Consider the following 25,060-nt stretch of genomic DNA (forward strand, 5'->3'; position numbering starts at 1 on the left):
GAATGAAATTAGAACACTCTCTAACACCATACACAAAAATAAACTCACATTGTATTAAAGACCTAAATATAAGGCCAGACACTATAAAACTCTGAGAGGAAAACACAGGCAGAACACTCTATGACATAAACCATAGCAAGATCCTTTTTGACCCACCTCCTAGAGACATGGAAATAAAAACAAAAATAAACAAATGGGAGGAAATGAAACTTAAAAGTTTTTGCACAGCAAAGGAAACCATAAACAAGATGAAAAGACAACCCTCAGAATGGGAGAAAATATTTTCAAATGAAGCAACTGACAAAGGATTAATCTCCAAAATTTACAAGCAGCTCATGCAGGTCAGTATCAATGAAACAACCCAATCCAAAAATGGGCAGAAGACCTCAATAGACATTTCTCCAAAGAAGATATACAGATTGCCAACAAACACATGAAAGGATGCTCAACATCACTAATCATTAGGGAAATGCAAATCAAAACTACAATGAGGTATCACCTCACACCAGTCAGAATGGCCATCATAAAAAAATCTACAAACAATAAATGCTGGAGAGGGTGTGGAGAAAAGGGGACCCTCTTGCACTGTTGGTGGGAATGTAAATTGATACAGCCACTATGGAGAACAGTATGGAGATTCCTTAAAAAACTAAAAATAGAACTGCAATGACCCATATGACCCAGCAATCCCACTACTGGACATATACCCTGAGAAAACCATAATTCAAAAAGAGTCATGTACCACAATGTTCATTGCAACACAATTTACAATAGCCAGGACATGGAAGCAATCTAAGTGTCCATTGACAGATGAATGGATAAAGAAGATGTGGCACATATATACAATGGAATATTAGCCATAAGAAGAAACAAAATTGAGTTATTTGTAGTGAGGTGGATGGACCTAGAGTCTGTCATACAGAGTGAAGTAAGTCAGAAACAGAAAAACAAATACTGTAAGTGAACATATATATATGGAACCTAAAAAAAAAAAAGTTATGAAGAACCTAGGGGCAAGACAGGAATAAAGACACAGATGTAGAGAATGGACTTGAGGACACAGGGAGGGGGAAGGGTAAGCTGGGACAAAGTGAGAGAGTGGCATGGACTAATATATAATACCAAATGTAAAATAGATAGCTATTGGGAAGCAGCTGCATCTCACAGGGAGATCATCTCGGTGCTTTGTGTCCACATAGAGGGGTGGGATAGGGAGGGTTGGAGGGAGACACGAGAGGGAGGAGATATGGGGATATATGTATATGTATAGCTGATTCACTTTGTTATAAAGCAGAAACTAACACACCATTGTAAAGCAATTATACTTCAATAAAGATGTTTAAAAAAATAATAATTCACCCTCTGTCCATTAAGCCTATAAAATAATTTCCTAAAGGGAGAGCTATGTAAATACAATCCAGAAACTCCTTATGAATATTATTGTTATACCTTTCTCCTAATGGAAACGTTCAATTAATTTAGAGCCTTAATAATTTTCTTCTCTAACCTTTTATATCACTGTTTTGATGTTTAGGCATTGTATTAAAGTGCACAGATATTCTTATGTGTGCAATATTTTCTTTTAAGTCCACTGTAACTTACAATATTTTAGTACTTTCTCGAAAGTCACTTCTGGTTCCTTACAGCATATGTAGGAAGCATACATGTATTTTAAAACTTAACTTACATAAGAGGAACTTAGGTAAGGTAGTCCCAGTTCTGTGGCAGCAAGAGCTGATAATGTTACCACCCTTTATGCTCTTTACCTTTTATACCAAACTCAGATATTCAGAATGCATCCTATTATTCTACACTGAGTTCCCAAAATTTATTGTTAATTGTCATATAATAATCCAACATTTAATAATTGACAGGACATCCTAAAGTAAAGGAAATAAAAGCAAAAATAAACAAATGGGACCTAATTAAACTTAAAAGCTTTTGCACAGCAACGGAAACCATTGACAAAATAAAAAGACAACCTGCTGAATGGGAGAAAATATTTGCAAATGATATGACAGATAAGGGGTTAATATCCAACATATATAAATGGCTCATACAACTCCACATCAAAAAACAAAAAAAACAGGGCTTCACTGGTGGCGCAGTGGTTGAGAATCTGCCTGCCAATGCAGGGGACACGGGTTCGAGCCCTGGTCTGGGAAGATCCCACATGCCGCGTAGCAACTAGGCCCGTGAGCCACAACTACTGAGCCCGTGCGTCTGGAGCCTGTGCTCCGCAACAAGAGAGGCCGCGATAGTGAGAGGCCCGCGCACCGCAATGAAGAGTGGCCCCCTCTTGCTGCAACTAGAGAAAGCCCTCGCACAGAAACGAAGACCCAACACAGCCAAAAATAAATAAATAAATATTAAAAAACAAAAACAAAAAAACAACCCAATTAATAAATGGGCATAAGAACTGAATAGACTTTTTTCAAAAGAGGAAATGCAGATGGCCAACATACACATGAAAAGATGTTCAACATTGCTAATCAGGGAAATGCAAATCAAAACCACGAGACATCACCTCACACCTGTCATAATGGCTATCGTCAAAAAGAACACACAGGGCTTCCCTGGTGGCACAGTGGTTGAGAGTCCGCCTGCCGATGCAGGGGCCACGGGTTCGTGACCCGGTCTGGGAAGATCCCACATGCCGCGGAGCGGCTGGGCCCATGAGCCATGGCCGCTGAGCCTGCGCGTCCGGAGCCTACGCTCCGCAACGGGGGAAGCCACAGCAGTGAGAGGCCCGCGTACCGAAAAAAAAAAGAACACACATAACAAATGTTGGCCAGGATGTGGAGAAAAGGGAACCTTCGTACACTGTTAGTGGGAATGTAAACTGGTACAGCTACTGTGGAAAACAATATGGAGCCTTCTCAAAAAAACTAAAAATGGAACTACCATCTGGCCCAGCAATTCCACTCCTGGGTATATATCCAAAAAAACCAAAAATACTCATTTGAAAAGATACATGCACCCCAATGTTCATAGCAGCATTTACAACTGATAAGGTATGGAAGCAACCTAAGTGTCCATCAGCAGATGAATGGATAAAGAAGATAGGTATATATATATATATATATATATATATATATATATATATATGATGGAATACTATTCATCTATAAAAAAGAAGGAAATTTTGCCATTTGCAGCAACATGGATGGACTTGTAGGGCATTATGCTAAGTGAAATAAGTCAGAGAAACATAAATACTGTATGATATCAATTACATGTAGAATCTAAAAAATACAACAAACTAGTGAATAAAACAAAAAGAAGCAGACTCACAGATGTAGAGAACAAACTAGTGGTTACCAGTGGGGAGAGGAAAAAGGGCAGAGGCAATATAAGGGTAGGGGAAAAAAAAGGGCTATTATGGGATTGTATTAAATCATGTGTATGAAGCTTTTGCAAATTGTAAAGCACTATAGCATTTAAAGAATCTTTCATTCAATAAAAGAAAAACATAAGAAATTTTTTAAAATAATAATTGACAGGACATAACAATCATACAGTAGAGATGTGGGATTCAGAACCGTTGCTTTGATCTAACATTCTAAAGGAGTTAAGCTTTCTTATCACATCCAAGACTGAAAATTTTTCAAAGATTGAGGCTTTAGTTCATTTAGTAGGTTTTTTCTTTTTTTCTTATGGAGACTATACTTCCATATATCTCTAATTTTAAAACTTGTAAAATATTTAAAATGAGATGGAGTTGCACAAATACGTTACTTTCAATTTTATTTAAATCAAATAAAGCTGTGACTGATGTGAAGAAATTGGCATAGAAACTACATGAATTAATTAACATAAAAATTTAAAGACAAAATCTTATTACCTAATTATCTTATCCTGAATAATTAAATGCAAAGGATATACATGTTAAATGGCCACAAACATGTAGGCATTACACAGTGCACATATGGAGTCATAAAACATTTTATACTGCTTTATTATAAATAATTGGAAATATTTCATTTTTCAAACCCAGGTAACAAAACAGTAAATATCATGCTTGCTTTCTTTTTTCATAATTTCCTTTTATTTTTGTATTATGAGTTGGGAAATAGTATTACTTATCAAAAGACCGGTAAAAAAAAATCTGTAGGAACACACAAAACAAAACACTCACTTTCATTCACTTAAATGAAAACAAACAAGAAGGTTTTTGGAGGGAGAGGCTAAACGCTGCTATGAAGGAGTCTCCAAGAACAGAAAAACTGTGGTATACCTGCGAATATCACTTGTAAGGCAAAACAGGTTTGTACACACACACAAAAGGTATAAACACTTGATGGTAAACTTTAAAAAATAATTTCTTAAAAATGTGAGTAGCTTTATTTTCTCAAATGGAGGAAAGCCACAAAGGAACAACAGATCAAGTCACCAGGTCTAAAATTGGTATTGTTGCCCTGATAAAAATTTTTTTTAAGAAAGGAAGCCCAATATGGATTTCAATTTTCTCATCTCATAGTACACCTCATGTTTTGATAAAAACTGTTCACTCTTGTAACCTTGGACACTTAGAGGCAGAAAGCACTTCCTGATAAAATATTGTAGTAACTTCATATTCCCACAAAAATCTGTGCCCCAAATTCACTTAAAATAGATTATCCCATAGGAATATTTTCATTAAGAGATTTATAGCAGCTAGTAATTAGAATTTTCTTAGTCAAGTGACTATGATTAATTTTCTTTTTTGTGCATGTGTTTTCCTTAATGTATAATACAAAGTTTGCCAATTTTCTTCCCTAATGATAATGTATTAACATCAGAAATTGCCTAAGAAAACAGGGTCCAAGGGAGAAAAATATGAAGAAATAACATATTTCATAAAGTGGTATAGTAGATTTTTTTGGAAGTGTGTTTATTTGCATCAACTGTGGACAATGTTGCATATTCCAGATTAAACAGCTATTAGGTTTACTATGGATATAAACAGGCTATGTACAATGATATTTATAATTCTTCTTTCATTTTTCATAGACTTCAGAGTATGTCTTTTATAGAAACTGGAACAGAGTGAATCTGGAAAGCAAGTTTCAGTTAATTAGCAAAAATTAAATTAGCATGAAATAGGGTGAAGAATTGAAGGTAATGATTTTAAAAATAATAAAGTTACACAAGTGTACACATGCAAGAAGATACTGTAAAATGAACTGTTCCAGTTTACTTGGTTTTATTTCAACTTAATACACTCTAAAATACTGCTTTCATGTATAATATCAAAGGAAATATTAAATGCATGTATATTATTTTAAGGGCTTGATGATATATTTCACATTCTTTAAACTTTACTCAGGCTATAAATATATTTATATATCAGTCAGTTTTTAAAGTAAATGAAAACTGTAGCATGGGGGAGATCATTTTTCGCCTTATACGTCCATACTTGATTATGTCCATTTTTTTCTGAAAACTGTACCAAAAAAATCAAAGAGAAATGGAGTGTTTTTCTACCTCACACTGCTATTCTTCAGGCACTATAATTCTTTATAGTTTACCGAAATGGAATTTAAATTTGAAGACAGGTTAACTGAAATCAACTAGTAAGTGTGATTTAGGAATTAGGCTTCTGAAATCCATTTAACCAACTCAGAGGACAATGCTGTTCTTCCTAAACTTTTATTAAAATTGTGCAACAGTACAAACTTATTGTTAGTAGGTTTGCAGAGAAATAACACCATTTCACTGGTGCAGCACATCTTTCCCAAAGGATTATGGCAGGCCTGTTTTTATTCTTCACGTATACTCTTTTTGTTGTTGTTGTTCATCTTCTTTTTCTTCGGTTTTACGTGAAATAAACCATATTTATCATCTGGTTATTATAGTTCTGTAATAAGATCCAGTAGTAGTTTGAAGCACAGCGAGCTGAACAGTTTCTTCCCTTTTTAAAGCATGACAGTGAGTGGCATTCTCTGTAGTCAAGCCATATGAACACAGTCACCCCAAGGAGAGGCTTCTGTGAAATCAAAAGGTTCCAAATTCACGGTCAAGAACCTTGGTGACTTCACATAACTGCTACTTGCTGCTGTAAGGGAGACAATATTGTTTGCTTCAGAAGTTTCCAAGCAGTTTCTCATCTGGTGGCTTCTCCAGATTTCTTGGTGGCCTTTTAAATTGCTTTTGACATTGTGCCTTCAGAAGTCCAAAGGTCGAATCATCATAGTCGTGGAACGTAAGGAGTAACTGGGCCCTTTGAAGTAATGCCACTTTATTCCATTCAGTTTTCCATGGTTCTGCCCCGCTGTATAAAACATTCCATTTAGATTGGATGGGCCACAAGCATCAAACCACCAGCCTGAAAAATTAGTTAATAACGGAAGAGAGAAGAAGGAACAATTACATAAGTAAACTGAACATTTGGAAATTAATGCCATTAACTGAGGGGAAACTTATTCATACTTATGATTATTTGCAAATAATCATAAGGAGGTATTCAATAAATATCTTCTTGGTAGTGAAATTGTTTTAAATGGCATCCAATTTAGACAGTGTACAAACAATCAGAAAGAGGAATGCTTTCATGAAAATCAGCTTTCAGTGTCACTCCATTGGGACTCAATTCGCAATGTAATGATGGGAAGCATCTGGGCTTCAAGATACGCTACAGCCAGGCCTGGATTCATACAAAGGGCAAGTAGAATGAAACGCTTAAGAGGCATTCTACCTGAAGCCTGTTAGTGGGAACAGAACAATTAAGTATTAGCAATAAAGTTCAGAAGCTTAGACAACTGGTATCTAAATACAAAGAAATGTTCTCCATCTACTTCATAATTTTGCCAACAACTGGCCCTCAGCTGCTTCTGAAATTAACTGGATACCAGAAAATGACTATGCATTTGAATTGCTGTGCCCTCTCTGTAGCTTATAGCACTATGGGAAGTGCTCAGCAATAGTAGCCATATAGTTCCTATATAGCAGTATTTTTTTTCTGTGATTGTTCAAGTTCTTTCTAACGTAGTAAAAAGAAAAATGATGAGTAACGTAGAGATCCTATGCTCACATAGCTCTCTGCAAGGATAACTCAGTACTTTATTTTTTAAATGAATTAAGTTCTTAGATTTTTAGATAAAACATCATCCTTTTTCTCCCTCTTCTGAAGTAACACCGCTGAAATCTTTAGGGAGAGATTTATGCCAGAGACATTCTGGCATATTTGTATTTGGATACAGTTGACCTCCCTTTGATTACAGAGTTATACCTAAGGGACTAATAGCTAAAGAAAGAGAAAGCTGTACAGCTGATGTTTAACTGTAACACGAGCATCATCTTGCAGAAACTTTAGAAAAAGTTAAATGGAGAAAAGCTAGTTCTCATTTTTCAATTTTGGAGGATGAATACAGCTGGGTTTGTTTATAAAGTCATACTAGAGGCCTAACAAGCTGTATTAATCGCTAATTCATCCTAGGAAAAAGTAAGGTATGTCAATGAATTTGGAAAGACACTATATTTAATGTTTTACCAACTGTATGCAAATAACATAGTAATTAATGCAGTCAAAACATGAGGGACAAGCAAGTTCTTATTTGGCAAGGAAGGAGAAAACTGTAAAATTTCACCTTTTTCTTCTTAAGATTAATTCCTTTAAAATTTTTTGGTAAGTATAACCAGTAAAAATATGCTATTTATATCACAAAAGGCTTTCTAATATTAGGGAATTTATTTACCCATAAGACTCTCAAAGGACAAAATGAAACTCAACTTAATTGCTTCGGTATTTTAACTTTCTCCTCCTTTTCTATGACCTTCTTGAGGCACTCTTCCATCATGTTAATGAGCCTTTCATAGTCTTTCAAATATCCACCATGGTCTCTAAAGCAAACACAGTTACTCTGCTGTCAAGAACTGTTACAAATCATAGAATGATCTTCCAAGTTACATTAGGATACTCAGGGTAAAAGCGTGTGGTTTTGTTTGGTTTATAGAAAGCCATAAGAGTTCTGGAAGAGTGTGGGAAGGCAGAGGTCTGTTGGAACAGAAACCTGGCAATGAAGGGCACAGGCTGAAGGATACATTCATTGGGAAACTTTTGATGAGCTGAGGAAAGAGACAAGAAACAACAGGGGCACACGAAGGAATAGGATAAATTTATCTTATGTACATTTTCTAATGAGTAAAGTGGGGTAATGTCTATGGTAAGAACAATGGCATTTTGGAGATGTTGAAAGAAGACCAGAGTGGCTGGGTCAAAGTTAACAAGAGAAACGGTAGCCTGAAGCTGAGATGGTCTGAAGGCCAAATCACATAGTCTTTTGTTCAGTATCCTAAGAGCAATGAAAAGGCATGGTCTATACTCCCTATACTTAGTGCTGCATCTAACGGAGTTTGCTTGACAGATGACTGGAAGGGACTACAGGCTTATTGACAGATTGACTGTTTTCTCCTTATAAACCCGCTATGGTCTGAATTAGTCTAGTTTACTAAAAAAACTATATTTGATAGACACCTGAATATATATATAGACACCTGAATATACTGTATTCATTTTTTCTTTATTTATTCATTCAGTTTGTAATTATCATGAATTGTTGTCATACAACACTCAACAAGACAGATGTGGTCCTTACCCTCGTGGAGCTTACTCCCAATGTGAGAAACAGACCAAAAAAAGTAGCAAATAAATAAAATGCCTACAAATCATGAGTATGATGATGGAGAAAAGGAAGAAGAAGAGGAGAGGGGGAGGAGGAAGTAGAGGGGGAAGTGGAGGGGCAGGAGGAGAAGGACGATAGGTGGGGAAGGAGGAGGGGGCACTTAGAATCAGGAACTATGACGGAGCATAACAGGAGACTTACTTGACTTTTCATGTTCATGGAAGAAGTTGATATTTAATGAGACCTGAAGGATGAGGAAACAGTCATGTGAAGATGGGGAAAGACTCTTCTAAGCAGAACATGGCACATGTCAATGCCATGAGGAAGAAAGGGAGCTTAGTGTTTAGGGACTAAAAGAACATCAGTGTAGTTGGTATATAGTGAACAAGGGGGAGACTTGCAGGGAATGAAGGTGGAGAAATGGCAATCTTGGTGGAAAGTTGAACAATGTGGAAAAACTTATAGTTTATCCAGGCTACTTGTCTATCACCAGGTGAACAAGCGGAACATTCTCTAGGAATGGGAACCAATATTTAACCAGGGGAACCAGATCTGACAGGTTAAATGTTTAATCGAATATTATTTAGAGCCCTCACTCTGTAAGTGTGGTCTGCCAAAGCTACCCTGAGTATATGCGGCAGCATGATGAAGGGGAGAAAATTGAAGCTAGAATCAATTCAACAAATATTAACCAATGGACAGACATAGGGGTCAGAGTTGAGTAAAACAAAATTCCTGACTTCAAGGAGTACACAATTTTGTATAGGAGAGAAACAACAAACTGTTAAAAAATGAGATAATGGCTGTTTAACAGAGATGAAGAAAATCTTAGGAACAGAGGCGGAATGCCCTGTTTGTTGGTCCATAAGGTGTACTCATCACTTGAGCTGGATGCTGAAGGATGGGTGTGAGTTCACTGGACAGAAAGAGATTTCTAAAGACATTGTGTACTCTGGGAGAGCTGGAGAGAGTGCCTGCCAGCAGCCTGGCTGGAATGCCAGTGGATAAGGGATTGGAGAAATCAGGGCTAGCAAAATAAAGAGGGTCAAGAACATGGAGGTTTTTATTGTATTTCTAGAAATATTCCTGTGGGCAACGGAGAGCCTAGAGTACCAGACCAGAAATTAGAAGATCTCGACTTTGATGCCCACTTCACCAATTAATAACTAAGGGATCTCAGGCAATAGTGTATATAATATTTGATATTTACTGAACAGTTAATATGTGTCAGGGACTCTGCTAAAATATTTATATGAATTTTCTCATTTTATTACCCAAACAGCCCTACATGGTGTGGCAAGTACTAAAGCGAAGACACTGATGCTCAGGTAGTTTAAGGAACTTTTCCAACGTCACACAGTCACATACGTCCTCATTCCTAAGATGTGGATTATAAATGTCTAATCAACCATTTTCACAGCACAGCTGCAAGGATCATGTAAGATGGTGCACTATTAAAGCCTATAAAATCCTATCTAAGTGCTCTTTTGTAAGTTATCTAGGAAGCAGGCAGAAACATTAGAGCAGAAATAAAAAGGATTAGATCTTATCGGGGCATCACAATGATTTAATAATGAAGACCAGGTCATTAGCGCCAACATAGTTCCTTATTTGCTTGGTAGGGTTAATTAGAGGAATACAAAAATAATTTGCACCCAAATGAGCACAGTTGTTCAATGCTTGCATTGTAAAGACATGGCATTTAAGTACCTACTATGGGTTTTGTTTTCAATGATTTGTTTTTATTTCATGTGGAAATCAAAGAGGTCAAGGTGTTTATCTCTTTATCTTAAGACCAGTGGGCCATGCACACTCTGGATTATCAGAGAGCAATAGACAATAATAAAAATGATGAATTAAGATGGCAGAAAATGAAATGAAAGGGCAATTATTTCTCATGACAATTTCAGTTGTACTGTCCTTTATTAAATACTCTGAACTTGAAGGTCGCAAAAACAGTTATTTCTGTGCAAGTAAGTATTCTCTGTTTTCTCTGACAAGGAACAACAAGGAACATCTTTGTATCAAATATTTCAGTTTGTCCACTTTCTACCTCTCTTTGAAAAAATTAAGCATGACCAGGTCTTTTAAACAAAATCCTGAAAAGATGTGGTTTTAAAGCATATTTATAGAAAGCAGGCAAAAAGTACAGCAGACTCCTGGTTACTCATAGGTACCCTTAGGCATTCATAAATGATCGTATGTACTCATGGGTACTCAGAACATATGCAAGTTTGCACAGATTGAAGGTGTCCTTGTGAACATATAGAGGAGTGTATGCCTGGGTTACAGTTCCTCTCTGATAAGATACCAAATAGCTGAATTATATATCTTATACAATCCTGGGGAAATATTAACGTTGTACTTTGTTCTGTAAGTGCCTGGGAATAACAGATGAGCAATATCTTAAAGAAGTTAATCTAGAAGAGGCACTTTAAGCTTAAAAGAATTCAGTGATGCAAGCAAAGATGGAAGAAAGCAGCAGCTTCCGTCTGCTGTTGGGACAACTGATAAAACGTCTTAAATGTTTTAAGATTGGCAATTGCTGAGATTTACTTTGCCAAGCATTTTTCTTTATAACCTGTAACCTCATGTATATTTTAATAAGAAATCTGAGATGCATGTTTCTAATCCATTTACACTTAACTCATTAAAATTTAGTTTTGTAATAACTATCTCGGGCTTCCGAGGCCTTTAAAAATCATTTTAGTCTTTTATCTTTGAAGCAGAAAATTCACATTTTATCACCAATAAATGAAACTTTGCCCAGAAAACAGGAACTTGATTCTAAACTCTGTACTCAGGAAGTTCAAATTTATTTGAAAGTCAGGAAACCTAACTCAAATTCTTCTGATCCTAAACAAAATGTCTCTCAACACTTCTTTTCTAAGGTAAAAAGTACAGCAAAATAAAAAGATATATCTGTGGTTATGGAATTCTTTCACTCATTTTCAATGCACGCATTCTAATCAGCAATAAGCAAAAGAACCTGCACAGAGAATAAGAATTTTCCTCTTTGATAGTGATAAAGGATGACTAAGTTATAGCGATAAAGGATGACTAGCTAGTGACTAAGGATGAGGTTGAAAAAAACTGATTGATGCCATAGTTATCAATGGGATCATCATGAAAATCACTCGCTGAGTTCACGTGTACAAATTCAGCCCTACCAATAACTAGCCTCAAGGAGCAGCTGCATGTTCTTGTGTGCGGGAGGCAAAGGACCTTTCCAGAGGTCTGCATTCCTTCTGTCATTTCATTCTACATCCCCTTCGAGTCTAGCACTTGGCTTTTTTTCCTTTCTCCTCTTTTTGTTCCATAGATTAAAAGTTGTTTATCCTGGCTGGTAATCTTGAATTCATTTAAATGCTTTAGGTATTCTCTTACTGCCTCTTTCCTCCCTTGAACTTCATTTTACTTTCAACCACGTTTAAATGAGGAAATCCTTGTGAAAATGTGCTGCAAACAGTAAAACAGAGCTAAATTCTTGTCTTTGAATGCCATTCCTTTTAAGAGTGGCAGCAGAAGGAGTGGATAAGGTAATGGCTTATCTGGAGCTCGAGTTCAAATCTTACTTCTGACATTAATTCTGTGACCTTAGCCAACTCATCTAACTCTTCCGTATCTCAATTCTTGCCAAAGATCTCTATTTCAAAGGATTTATGGAAGTGTCATATAAGTTATTAAATATAAGTCAATGGTAATGAAGAAATGACTGTTACACACTAAGAGTGCAATAGATATTCACTGTATTATTTATTATTAGAGTAAAATATAAACAAAATTGGTTATTTCTCATCCACTGTCAATTATTAACCTTTGGTGGCAGCCTGGCGCTATAGGCCTATCGGTTCTGATTCACCTTTTTCCAAACTGATCTTTTAAAAGATATTTTCCGATATTATTTGTTCTTTTTCCAATAAGTGAAAACTTCCTCCCACAAAAAAGGAGTATAGTCCTAAATTCTGCACTTAGGCTGTTCAAATTTATTTGAAAGTTACAAACCTAACACTCAAAGTTTTCCAATTTGGAGTTTAGTCTTCTGGGGTTTGGTTATTCTTAAAATTCAGTCCCAGTCTTCAATATTCATCCCTTTGTTCCATGTTTGTGCATGTAAATTCATATATACATACTTAGGCCTTTTAAATCTAAGTTCACAAAAAAGTCACATTCATACTCACATTGATTTATTTCTATGTCTTCTCACCAGGAATGTCCTTTCAGAGTCTCTGATAGCAAATTCATTCATTTAATCAATATTTATCAAGCACATCCTATGTGCCAGGCACTGTGCTAGGCACTGAGGATACAGTGGTGCAGAGCATGATGTCCCTGTCTTCAAGAACTGTACATTTTTGTGGAATAGGCTTAGAGATTATGCACTAAATAAGAAATTGCTTTGAAATAAAGTAATGCAATGTAGATTTCTGTGGTCAACCTTAAATTATCCATATGGATCTTTTCTCTCAACATTTTTTGCCTTAAAACCCAGGGAATGCCAGTTATCTGACAATGGTTAGCAGATCCTTCCTGGGTTATCAAAAACTCTAAGATGATTGTATTTTCCCAAAGATCTTGTCACTTCAACCAGTTAGAGAGGCTGTTAATTTCTTTCATTTTCTTTGTCTTCTTCAAGGTTATATAGCAGGCAAGGCAAGTATTTATCAACTCTCTACTGTTAGCATCTGGTAAGTTCCAGGGTGTACTAAGAACTTATGTGTATGGCTTTATCCCGTCTTTTAGAATTGAACTGACAATGTCCTTTGTTAGCTTTAGCAAAGTCTTGTCTGTTGGTTGACATAGTTTATGCGTGGGAAAAGAGACGAGTTTTTACCACAACAGATTCTTTCTGCAGAAGGTTAGGTCACATTTTTACATAGCTTTTATATTATATACCAAATAAGAAAATTGTGTTGAAAGAAAAGGTAAGGAAAAGAATGTAAAACAATACCATGTTTTGTTAGGGTTTTTTTGGTTGTTTTTTTTTTAAATTTTTGGTTGGCAACCTTTAGTAATTGTAGTTACTAACAGACTTTTAGAAAAATTTATTTTGAATTGGTACGAAAGACCATGTTTTCTTTGAATGTGAACTTTGTTTTGATTGCGACAATCTAATGAGAAAAAGTTTTAATTTTCATAATTTTAGAGTCATAGATTTTTCTGCATATTTATGTTTATATACAACAAATCCATACAAACAAAAGCATGAATTGAATGATATTACATTTTCATTTTCTAAATGTTAAATAATAGAGAAAACATTAGGTTTTTAATGAAACTGATTCCTTTCTTTGGGCTCAGGGGGGCACAAGAAGGGCTCTCCTGTGGGACTAAGAAAATATTTCCTATAATCACCTCTTAAATTTATCCCTCCCCTACTGAAATATATAGATTTGTCGTAATATCCTACATAAAGGGGGAAACTTAAGGAGAAAACTTACAAATTTTCTTGAGGTCAATGAATCACAGAACACAGACATTTCTGGCTTATAAATGTATGCTGACAAATCATCACTAATGATTAATTAAGATGTCAGTTCCATAGAAAATGTGTGTGGCAATTTCGATCTTGAAATATATGGTTTGGTCCCATAAGAAATGTGTAATGAAACAAAAATTATTCAATATTTAAATTGGATGGAAGAATTTCTGGTAAGGTAGAAATAAGTACACATCCTTCTGGGGAAGGAGGTATAAAACATTGTGGTGTCTATTTCTATTGATGCAAATATGCTTTTTAAGTCCGATAATACCTCCTTTCCACTAACAATTTACTATGAACTACAACCCATGCACTGAAAAATAATGTTACCTGTTTTTCTCTACTGTAGCCACAATGAGTACATGGAATAATAAAATCATAGAACCAGAAGAAAATGTGAGAGACAATCTTATCTAGACCCACAACTATAGGGATGGGCATACGTAAACTCTTTCAGATAAATACCTTTCTATTCTCTTCTTAAGGTATTCATAACTAGACATGCACAATCCTTCCTGGCAACTCACTCCAGCCTTTGATCCCTGGACACTCCATCTAAAGTCGCTTTCCCCTTCCTTCGATAACTCTGTCACCTGTTATATTTTGTCCCTAGAACTTGTTATGACTTGAAATTGTGTTATTTATTGTTCGCTTTTTGCTGATGGTCTTCCTCAATAGATGCGAGCTCTATTCTGTCTTGCTCATTTTTCTCATAGTTGTTGACTCTTAACAAGTTACTCATTAAAAATATGTTACGTTGATAGAAGGAAGTTAAGAAGTTAGGATGTTAGGAAAGAAGGAAGAAAGGCCAAAATGTTCTACCTATGTCTAGCTGAAATACCTTCTGCTTTCAATTATGCCTATCTCCTGTTTTTCAGTCTTTGACAGATAAGGGTAACAATGATACCACATTCTCCAACAAAAATCCCTCCATGTACTTGAAGAAAACTATTTAGGACAGTTAAGCAGGCAATAAATCTTAATTTACCCTTAATTCCTTTTAGAAGAAACAATGGAAAATATATAAATAAACAAGATAAAACAAAGCTTTAATTGATGATGACAGAGAACTAAGAATTATTAGTTTCAAGGAGTATGAAATCTCTCTGCTTAAAAGAGACTATTTTAAAAAAAAGAGGAAAAATAATCAGACAGAGAAAATGGTTCTAAGGGAAACTATGACAGAGAATAAATAGTGGTGGGGGGGGAGTAGCTAAGTAGGACATAAATTCCAGATAATACTCAAGTTACCTGGACTGTCATTGACATTCATCCTTATGTTCTCCAGTTCTTAGCTATCTAAATTCCACGTATTAGTTTTGCAGAGTGAATAGATTTGCAAGACCTGGATTCTTTCAAAAAGATATTTGATAGGGTAATGGCATTTATTACAAAAACACATTTACTTAGACTATTCCAGCCCAAGCAATAAGTGGAAATTTTTTCTCCCCAACATATGTGTTTATTGGTGGCTAAGAAGCAGGTCCAAGAATGATTATGGATGAAGGAACATGACAAAGTTCAATCATTTGAAGCAGAAATAAAATCACAAACCTGAGCAATGAAGTTTTCTCATCAACAACCAAGAGATGCAGTTTCCTCTTTGCTTTGCTCTATATTTTCATTATTATGACAGGAATATGAGCAGATTGGAACACTATTCTAAGTAAACATTTGAAAGATCTTACTGTTGGTCTTTCATGTGTTGTATTTATTTGGTAAGAAAAATTATCTGTAAAAACAGACATGGATAAAATGAAGTGTACTTCTATATTAAAATAGGCAGAAAACTGGACAATCAAAGTCCTTCTGTCTTTATATAAAGTTGCTGACAGTTTCATTTATGGGATCATGGAGGTAATGAAAAGAAATATTTTCTTTCAGGAAAAAAGTTCAAAACCTAACCTGTGGGTACCATGTAAAAAAATATGCTAAGTTTTAACAACTGCTTGGGGGGAGGGGGCCATACAATTGCATATAGAAGACTTTTTAACTATTGGATGAGGTTGAATGTGATGCCAAAATGGCATGTTTAAAGCTTAAGGAGAAGGATATGACAGAGGTAGAATCATAACAGGCTGGCTTTGGTAATACTAGGGCTGGTTTCACGTTGAAAAGATGTTACTATAAGTGGAGTGGATGGGAATCAGTATGGAATGTGATTTGGTAGTGGTAGTAATGGAGGGACCGGGAATGGGGATGAAGGTGGAAAGAGTTCTCCAAAACTTTCCCTCTATACTCTTCCACGCTGTTAATTGATAAGAAAAATGTCAACCTTATGATTCATTTCATTGGTTTCAAAATTTGAAAGTGAATTCAAGGGTTCCAAGATGGTTATTCATTCACTCATGCACCACATATTTTATTGAGATCCTATGTGCCACAATCTACTGAGCTAGATGTTAAGGATAAAATGGTGAACATCTACTTAATTTTGTTTTCCTTGTGTACAAAATGGAGATTTGAGTTTTTCTCCTTATCTCAGAGTTGGTTTGGAATTCAAGGAAGATAGTATAACATATTCAGTAACAGGTAATAATATGTAATAATAATGATAGTAATATCATATTTGGAGAAGTAAAATTTTAGATTTAAAGAGTTTTTTCCTTATTAGCATGAAAACATGTTTTGTTGTAGGGTAACACAGAGAGAGAATTAGAACAGTTGAAGGTGGGAATGATTACTATTCCATTAAGAGAGGGAAACAACACTAAAACTGTAAGAAGACAAACACTGAAGAAAAAGCTTCCTTTATAATTTTATTTGGTGCCAACTCCTTTTTTGCCTGTAACATTTTTGAGCTATATCATTTGCCATCAGGTTTTAGTTCAGTGTTTCTTAGACTTCAATCAGTCATTTATCAACTTATTCACAGTTTTTGCCATGCCCATTTACAACTTTTATTAATATTTAATATTTTTCTTTAAATTAATTAGTTAAATATCAAATATTTGTGAATCCTTTTTAAAATGAAGTTTATATCATTCCTTTAAAGAGGAAATCAGTACCACTTACTATAATAAAAGTAGACGTAACACTCAACAAAATTAAAACAAAATCATTCTATTTAATTCTAGGTAGGTGCCATTGCCTAACCAAGGCCCTTCAGCTGAGGCTGAAGAGTTTGTTCTTTCTTTGCTAAGAAAGGTAATTATTGAGTAAGTGCTAAAGAAGTATTATAGATAAGCTAGTACTAAACTGAGAATTCCTCTTTGACACAATCAGAAGCCTAGAAAAGTATTTAAAAAGTGCAAAAGGATTAACTTTCTTACTCAGTGATACAATATTATTTAATGGTATCTGCTATCTCCTATACCAGCTCAAATGTCTTGCAGAGGTCAATACCTTATAATGTAAAGCCCTGGTATAGCTACTCTGAATTGTATAACTTTATATCTAGCTACACCTCTTTATTTTTCTTACTCCATTTCAACAGAATGGTCAATGAACTCTATTACACAGTTGTAAAGCATTTTGTAAGAAATTTTGGCTTTTTGTTTTTGCTGTATGCTGAATCCTCAAATTGCTGTTCATTCCACTATGGGTATCATTATAAGTATTTAGAAGGCAGAACAACTGGGACTTTAAGAGGCTCAAGAGTTTATTCAGAACCAAGCTTAGCACACCCTCACCATAAATGCTGGGGGAGGAGGCAAACTTCTAAATACGCTAGCAATGTCTTGCACAAGAACATATGGTAAATTAGTGGGCAGAACAAAATGATCTCTAGGGACTTGCTCTTAAGTTTCCTGACCAGAAGATCATAGTCTTTTCTCATAGATAAGAAACCTCAAGCCTCAAACCAATGAGACATAACTCAGAGAAAGGCCCCGTAGGACTTACCTCCTGTTAGCATGAGGGCACATTTGCACATGCAGTTGTCATTATCAGCATCTTTAGTGCTGAAATCAGCACCGTGTAAGATCAGGCTGCTCTGCTTTCCTGCTGTCCCAGTGTGACCCTTTAAATACAACCTGAAGTTAAAAAAAAAGAAAGATAAGCCATTCAACAGAGTAACAGAACCCAGAAGACTGGTTTGCTGAATGTTCGCCTTGTTCATCAGTTTCTCCCTTCTCTGAATTCAGCCCTTCCAACAAACTGGTATAAGACCAAAGCTCCCTGAACAGAAAGAAAGAGAGAGAAGGGGTTGGGGGGGAAGAGAATGAAGGAAGGAAAGAAGGAAGGAAGGAAGGAAGGAAGGAAGGAAGGAAGGAAGGAAGGAAGGAAGGAAGGAAGGAAGGAAGGAAGGACATCAAACTACATATAGGTAAAATTCTCTGTGGCTTGTGTGCTTGATGTTTATTTTACTATGCATACTTAAACTCATATGGTTTTCTGATAATGTAGGATCCACAAAAGGAATATGAGTTTATTTTATTAGTACAAGTATTGATCTCTAAACAAAAAATGCCCTGTAGAGTGTCACTATAGCATATATCACTGTGTTAATATTGAATATTGATGATGTGCTAAAGGAGGACTTACTCTGTGCCAAGCATCCTGCTAAATGCTTTCTGGCTGTTATTTAATTTTTATATTAAATCCGTGATTCAGGTATCAATATCAAAATTTTGCATACCAAGGCTCAGAGAGGCTAAATAAGCTGGAATTTCACTATGGTTGACTTTAAAATCCAAGCTCTTATTAGTCATTATGTATTCACTGAACAAATATTTCTTAAGCACATACTATATACCAGAAATTGTTCTAAGCACTTAAGATATATCAGCAAACAAAACAGACAGAAAGCCATGCCCTCGAGGGACCTACATTCTGGTGGTATTCCTAAAACTAAGTTCAAAACCCCAACTGTTTAACCTCAAAAATGGCATTCTTCAAAGACCCTGCTTTACTCTCTAGAAACATTTCTTTTTTTTTTTTTTTTTTTTTTGCGGTACGCGGGCCTCTCACTGTTGTGGCCTCTCCTGTTGCGGAGCACAGGCTCCGGATGTGCAGGCTCAGCGGCCATGGCTCATGGGCCTAGCCGCTCTGCGGCATGTGGGATCTTCCCAGACCAGGGCACGAACCCGTGTCCCCTGCATTGGCAGGCGGACTCTCAACCACTGCGCCACCAGGGAAGCCCCAAGCTTACATTTTAAAACTCTGAGAGTCAGGCTAAAAGTCACTGGTGATGCAAAACTGTAGAATTTCTAACTGGGAATTCACATTTTACGTTGTAGGCAGCCCATGTGGAGGTGGGTTTCAACAGGGCAAAGTAAGGTGAGAGGTTACCAAAGGGAGTCCTAGGACATGTTACCTGGGTGAATTCACCACCTTCTAGATCTGGTCTGCAGTTATAATTTGATAACTTTCTCAGCCTCTCAGAGACAGACATACACTTGCAAAACTAAGGGGGACTTATGTCAGGTCTCCATTTACAGTCAAAATAAAGGGCCCAGTCTCATGGTCTCCTTAGAGGGAGTTTCACATAGAAAGCCAAATTATAATCAGAAAGTTGCTTGCTTGGTGAACACAGAATCAGAGTCTGGGGGAAGATGAATGATTTCAAAATTAAGTAGCTATGACTCTGCTGGCCTGAAATCTCCCTCTCCACTGGGAGTGGGTAAATTTAGCCCACAGGCACTTTTGCAAGAGGGATGCTAATTCCAACTCTGATTCTTGGATTCTCTATAAACTGTGATGACTTTCCTTCTTATTGACTTAAGGTAAGTCAATACCATTTTCCCTGCAGTAGCTTTAAGCTCACTAATGGGGATAGACTTTCCAGGACACAGTGATTTTCTACACTGTATTTTGCAGGTAATTTAGCACAAATGTTGAGTTGATATTAACTGAGTGACTGCTATGTGCTGAATACAGTTTATACTTTTATATGAGGGTTATAATTCAAGCTTCATAATTTACAATGGTTTCTTTGTGTTACCAAGGCAACAGGAATGCATAATTATAAATTTAGGAGGTAGAGAAAAGCAAAAAGAAAATAAAAAGTAACCCAAATCTCATCTCCAAATATAACTACTCTTGACATTATGGTTTATATACACTTAGTCGTTTCCTTGTTTTTTTCCCTCTTCAAATAGAAAATATTATTTATATTTAAGTATACATGTAATACCTGATCATATTCTATAAACATTTTGAACAGTGCCAGTAAAGCTTCTGCCCACAGGCCCATCTCATTTACCACTCTAGAAGTAATCACTTATGTCAATTTTGTACCCTTTAAAACAGTTTCTTCTCATGTATAAACACAAATGGAATCATACTTCACATGCTTTTTAACAGTGTTTTTATACATGATTTTATGACTATGTTTCCATGTCATTACATATTCTTCTCCAACATAATCTGGCAGCTATTGTATGACTATACCATCAATTGTCACAGGTTTAAGGGTGCCTTTACATATCTCTAAATATGTATGCAAGTATGTACGGTAGGGTTAGAATAAATTGTAGAAGAAACATCTACAATGTTTTGTCCTGACCTTCACCAGTACAGAACTCATCAACAATGTATGTTAGGGTCTGTGAGTAAAAGGAGACATTTTTCCAGATCCACTTAATCAAGACTTGAAGGTCAGTCGTCTAGTCCTGGCAGCTCTTCTCTGTAGTATTAAAAAAGTCTCACAACTGGTCTCAATGTCTTGAGCTTAGCTCCTTCCACTTCCCCCTAAAATCCATTCTCCATGTGGCTCATTCAAAACATGCCTCTCATCGTCATTCCTCTGCTCTGGTTAAAAGCCCTCAGTTGTTCTCCCAGCACATGAAAGATACAGTCCAAGTTCCTTATTGTGGTTTATGAGGACTCTGAAGATCTAGCCCTTGTTTACTTCCTCCCACACCAACCCCACACCTCCCATCTCTTACTTCCTGCACACATACATAATGATCCAGGCTTACCAAACACTTGTTCTCTCAAAGCATCACATTCTCATTCCTCTGTCCCCTTTCCCAGGAAGGCCCTTCCCTGGAAGGCCTTTCTAACTGCTGAATTCCTACTCATCCTTTAAGATTCATTTCAAGTATGATCTCAAAGAACATCATCACATGGATACCTTTATGATGAAACTTAGTGTGCTTTATTTTAGTTGTCTTTTTACTTGTCTTCTCTCATAATAAACTGTGAGCTCTCTGAGGCATAAGCTGTGTCCTACTCAACTCTGAATCACCAGAATCTAGAACAAACAGCGTCTGATACTGAGGAAAGGCTCAACAGTCACTGAATAAAGAAATTATGGATGTGAACTAATGACGGGTATAATCAATTTTCAGTAGGCTGAAGGTAGCAAGTAAAATCAGACCCAAATATCAATAATCCTAATAACCAAAATATACCTGGGCCATATTTTCAGAAGGATAGTTTTTGCATCTCATTTAGCTAGGTACTCAACATCCCATTTCCTTGTCAACCAACTGAAATAATTAAAAATTACACAGACACATACACCCTTCTTGATCTTTCCAGTTCTGTTTTTGTTCTCATTTTCTCAGAGACTCCAGAATATGAAAACATGTCTGATATATTATGCGAGTAGAATAAATGAAGAAAACTTATGTCTTCTTATTAGTTCTTATGCTTTATTGAATGACTTATTTGTATTGTGTGCATACCCAACTGATATCAGAGAACAAATTCAAAATGAAAATATGCTTATGGTAAATTCTTCAGCTAAAATTATTTTGAAAAAAAAATAAAAGCCAAATAAGGTGTAAAATATTTCCTTAAGGGCCTGCCCAGATTAGGGATCTTGAAAACAAGAAGCAGAAGCATAGAGAGTCCCAAGATAGTGCAATGTAAATACCACAACATATTGGTTGCAATGATATAAAAGTAGAAGTGAAGGGTGGGCAAAATGGGTGTAGGTGGTCAAAAGGTACGAACTTCCAGTTACAAAATAAATAAATCCTGGGAATGCAATGTACAACATGGTGATTATAATTAATAATACTGTGTTGTATATTGGTAAGTTGCTAGGAGAATAGATCTGAAAAGTTTCACCTCAAGGAAAAAAAATTTAACTATGTGTGGTGATGGATGCTAACTAGACTTATTGTGGTGATTATTTTGCAATATATACATATATGCATATATTAAATCATTATGCTGTACACCTGAAACTAATGTTATCTGTCAATTATATCTCAGTAAAAAAAAAAAGTAGAGGAGACCAGTATTTTGAGGAACAGTGGATTTTTTCACCATACAAGACTGAGTAGAACGTGTAATTTATATACAGTAGTATTCACCCCTTCTATGTTTATATCCTTAACATGTTGCAGGGAGCTGCTTATGCTCTTCTAAGGAAGAGTTGTTCTCTTCCACTGGGAAATAGAGATGGCATTTCTTAAAAATAATTTTTCTCAACACCAGTTTAAGCAATTTACAGATGAGCCCAATTATGCTTCTGTGGAATCCCACAAGGATTCTGGGAGTAACAGTGTAGTCAAGGATAGGTCCTCTGCACAGTTAAGGGGCTCATTCTTTCTTACCTAGCACAGAATAGCAATTATTGACCCAAAGCCAACAACTGTAGCTGGTTATCTGATAGGGACAGACTAAGAGCTGGCCATTCACTAATGCCAAGTATTTTTTCGAATTAGATAAGAAAACTTATTTGAATTGAGGCTCAAACAGAATATTTATGTGGTTCTTTTTATTAATGGTTCTGGTTAATTTCTAAAATATGTATAATTAACTATCCATGACTTTCTCTATTCTGATAATGGAACATCACTTTACAAAAGAGAAGTCAATACACAGAAGGGGCAAAGTCAGCTTTGCAATATGACTATAGTGAAAAGGACTTAAAGTGTGGGTCACTGGAGAGAATGCTTCCCCCAAAATAACACCATGAGAATCTTGGACATTTATTTCTTATGTTCAGCCAGTGTAGATGTGGCTTACATGAAGGATGATGTGTTGGGAGATAAAAACCAAATGTTATTACAGAGCAAAGTATCTGGCTTAGGAACAAAAACATGAAGGATGCCTAAACAACAACAACCAACCCCAAAATAACAACAGCACAGAAACTCCAAAAAATACCATTAACTGTGACCAAAAAGGCAGCCACAAAATAGGATCATGGCATTTATCCTTTTCAAACCATTTTTCCTAATTAAGGGGGGGAAACAATTATGAGTACCAATTCGTCAGTGACTTTAAAGAATGTCAGCTTTTTAATTTTTTCAATTAGCATCTGAAGGGAAAATGAAACACATGCATACTGAAACTGGTCATGATTTTCTAGTCATTCTTGATGAAAATATAGTTACTCCTTTTCTTTCACTTACAGAAACTTCAGTAACTAGAAAGACTAAATCACATTTCTTAATGAATGTAGGACAACAGTGCACTCTATTATGGAAGAGTAGGTTTCAAAATATACCTCTGTATCATACAAGTGATTCTATAACTTTATTTTCTTTAAAATAGGCAGTCCAATCCCAGGCATCTAGTTTCTCACTAATTTTGTCGACTTAAGAGATGGCTATACTTCTCACATTTTTACATCTTCACTGTGTTCGGGGTGGGGGCGGGGGGAGTCTCTTTCATTATCCAAGGCAGTGGGAGTTGTATGTTTGACAAATTGAAGTTTGGCCTCAGCTCTTTTAAACAGTAGACAGACTCTTAGATATCTGAACTTTAAGGTCTCACATACTGACAAGCTGAGCAGATTTTTATTTTGGCTCTGAGCTCTCTCCCTGCCACCATATGGAACTAGTTTGTCTTTTTCACAATCACTTGAAGAAAATGCAAAATAACCCCCATGATTCTCTTTCAGAGCCTGGTAGCAATGACTCAATCTGACGGAGTTTCCCAACACTGTTATGTCTTCTGGTTGCTGCTCCAGGGCTGTCTCTACAGTAACCATCCTCCCTGCCCTGCCCCCACCCTACTAAAAGGGCTGGGCACCAGCAAAGAGTGATATCACAGCATGTCTTTTAGCACTGAGTTTAAATGATATAGGTGACATCTTTTGCTGAACGTAAAGACAATATTTCTCTTGTCAAGCTATATAGAGAGAAAACAGTGTTTGCCTTACTGTAGACTTCTAGCAAGATTAGGCATTTGTTTGCTGTTATGAAGAGGTCATAGGGAGGTATACAAATAATTAGTATTGTAGGAAAAAGGGCAAGGGAAAAATTCAGGAGATGCTAAACTGCTCAAAACGTTTAGTGGAAAAGATTAGTTTGGGAGGCTGTGGAAGACATGGACTTTAGGGAAGGGATGAGGAGGATATTTCCAATAAAAGGACTGTGAAATTCACAGCACAATTAAATTGAGGTTATCTAAGATCAAAAAAGATAAGAAATAAAGGAGATTCATGAGTCATTTGAATGTGCTGGGAATGTCAAGTGAAAAGGCAGACAATGAACTTATTTAGATACTAAGCATTTAAGATAGATTTTTATTCCTTTTTTTCTGTTAGCATTTGAAGCTGGAAATTATTTATTTTCATAAAATGTCCTTTTTGTTAAGTACAGAGTTCTACAGTGGGAATTACTAAGGCTGGAAGCCTTGAGATAAAGGCAAGAATATAAATTTTATCTTAGCACAAGGGAAGACGAACTCTATATTAGCCTTTCCTAATATAGTAAAATTATCTCTAGTTAAACAATGTTTTCTAATTGTTTTCAAAATAACATCTTCAAGATAAACATTTTATTCTCTTTAATTCAGGACTGTGCAAGTGTATCCTGGGCTTATAAATGACCAGAGCTTTACTGAACTGATCCCTTTCTCCGAAGTCCAAAATCAACAATCTTTCAAGACAAAATATTATGTGGGAAGCCTTTTCTCTTCTTTCTTCTACAAATTTTCATTGCACAGATAAATTGCTTCTCTTGTGGCATATCTCATTTTGCCTATCGTAGTATTTCTCTTTATAAATGTGCCTTTTCTTCCACATCAGACTATAAGCGTTTGATGAGAAGTCTTCATCTCTTAGCCGTCTTTGTAAACTCCATGTATAATATACATGACAGGCATTAAATAAATATTTATTGAG

General features: G+C 36.0%; 1 protein-coding gene across 2 annotated transcripts in view; it reads right to left on the reverse strand.

Moving 5' to 3' along the window:
* Window positions 1-3,772: 3,772 nt before the first annotated feature.
* Window positions 3,773-25,060, reverse strand: part of ANGPT1 (angiopoietin 1) — a 250,086-nt gene continuing 228,798 nt past the window's right edge. For both annotated transcript variants that reach the window (XM_060127346.1, XM_060127345.1), the window contains exons 8-9: window positions 17,929-18,059; window positions 3,773-6,307 (exon numbers count right to left, since the gene is read on the reverse strand). In XM_060127346.1, the coding sequence (XP_059983329.1) occupies window positions 6,147-6,307; window positions 17,929-18,059 (292 nt within the window). In that variant the 3' untranslated portion in view covers window positions 3,773-6,146. The remainder of the gene's footprint in view (window positions 6,308-17,928; window positions 18,060-25,060) is intronic.

Source organism: Lagenorhynchus albirostris, chromosome 17 (genome assembly GCF_949774975.1).
Source record: "Lagenorhynchus albirostris chromosome 17, mLagAlb1.1, whole genome shotgun sequence".
In the NCBI taxonomy this organism is placed as follows: domain Eukaryota; kingdom Metazoa; phylum Chordata; class Mammalia; order Artiodactyla; family Delphinidae; genus Lagenorhynchus; species Lagenorhynchus albirostris.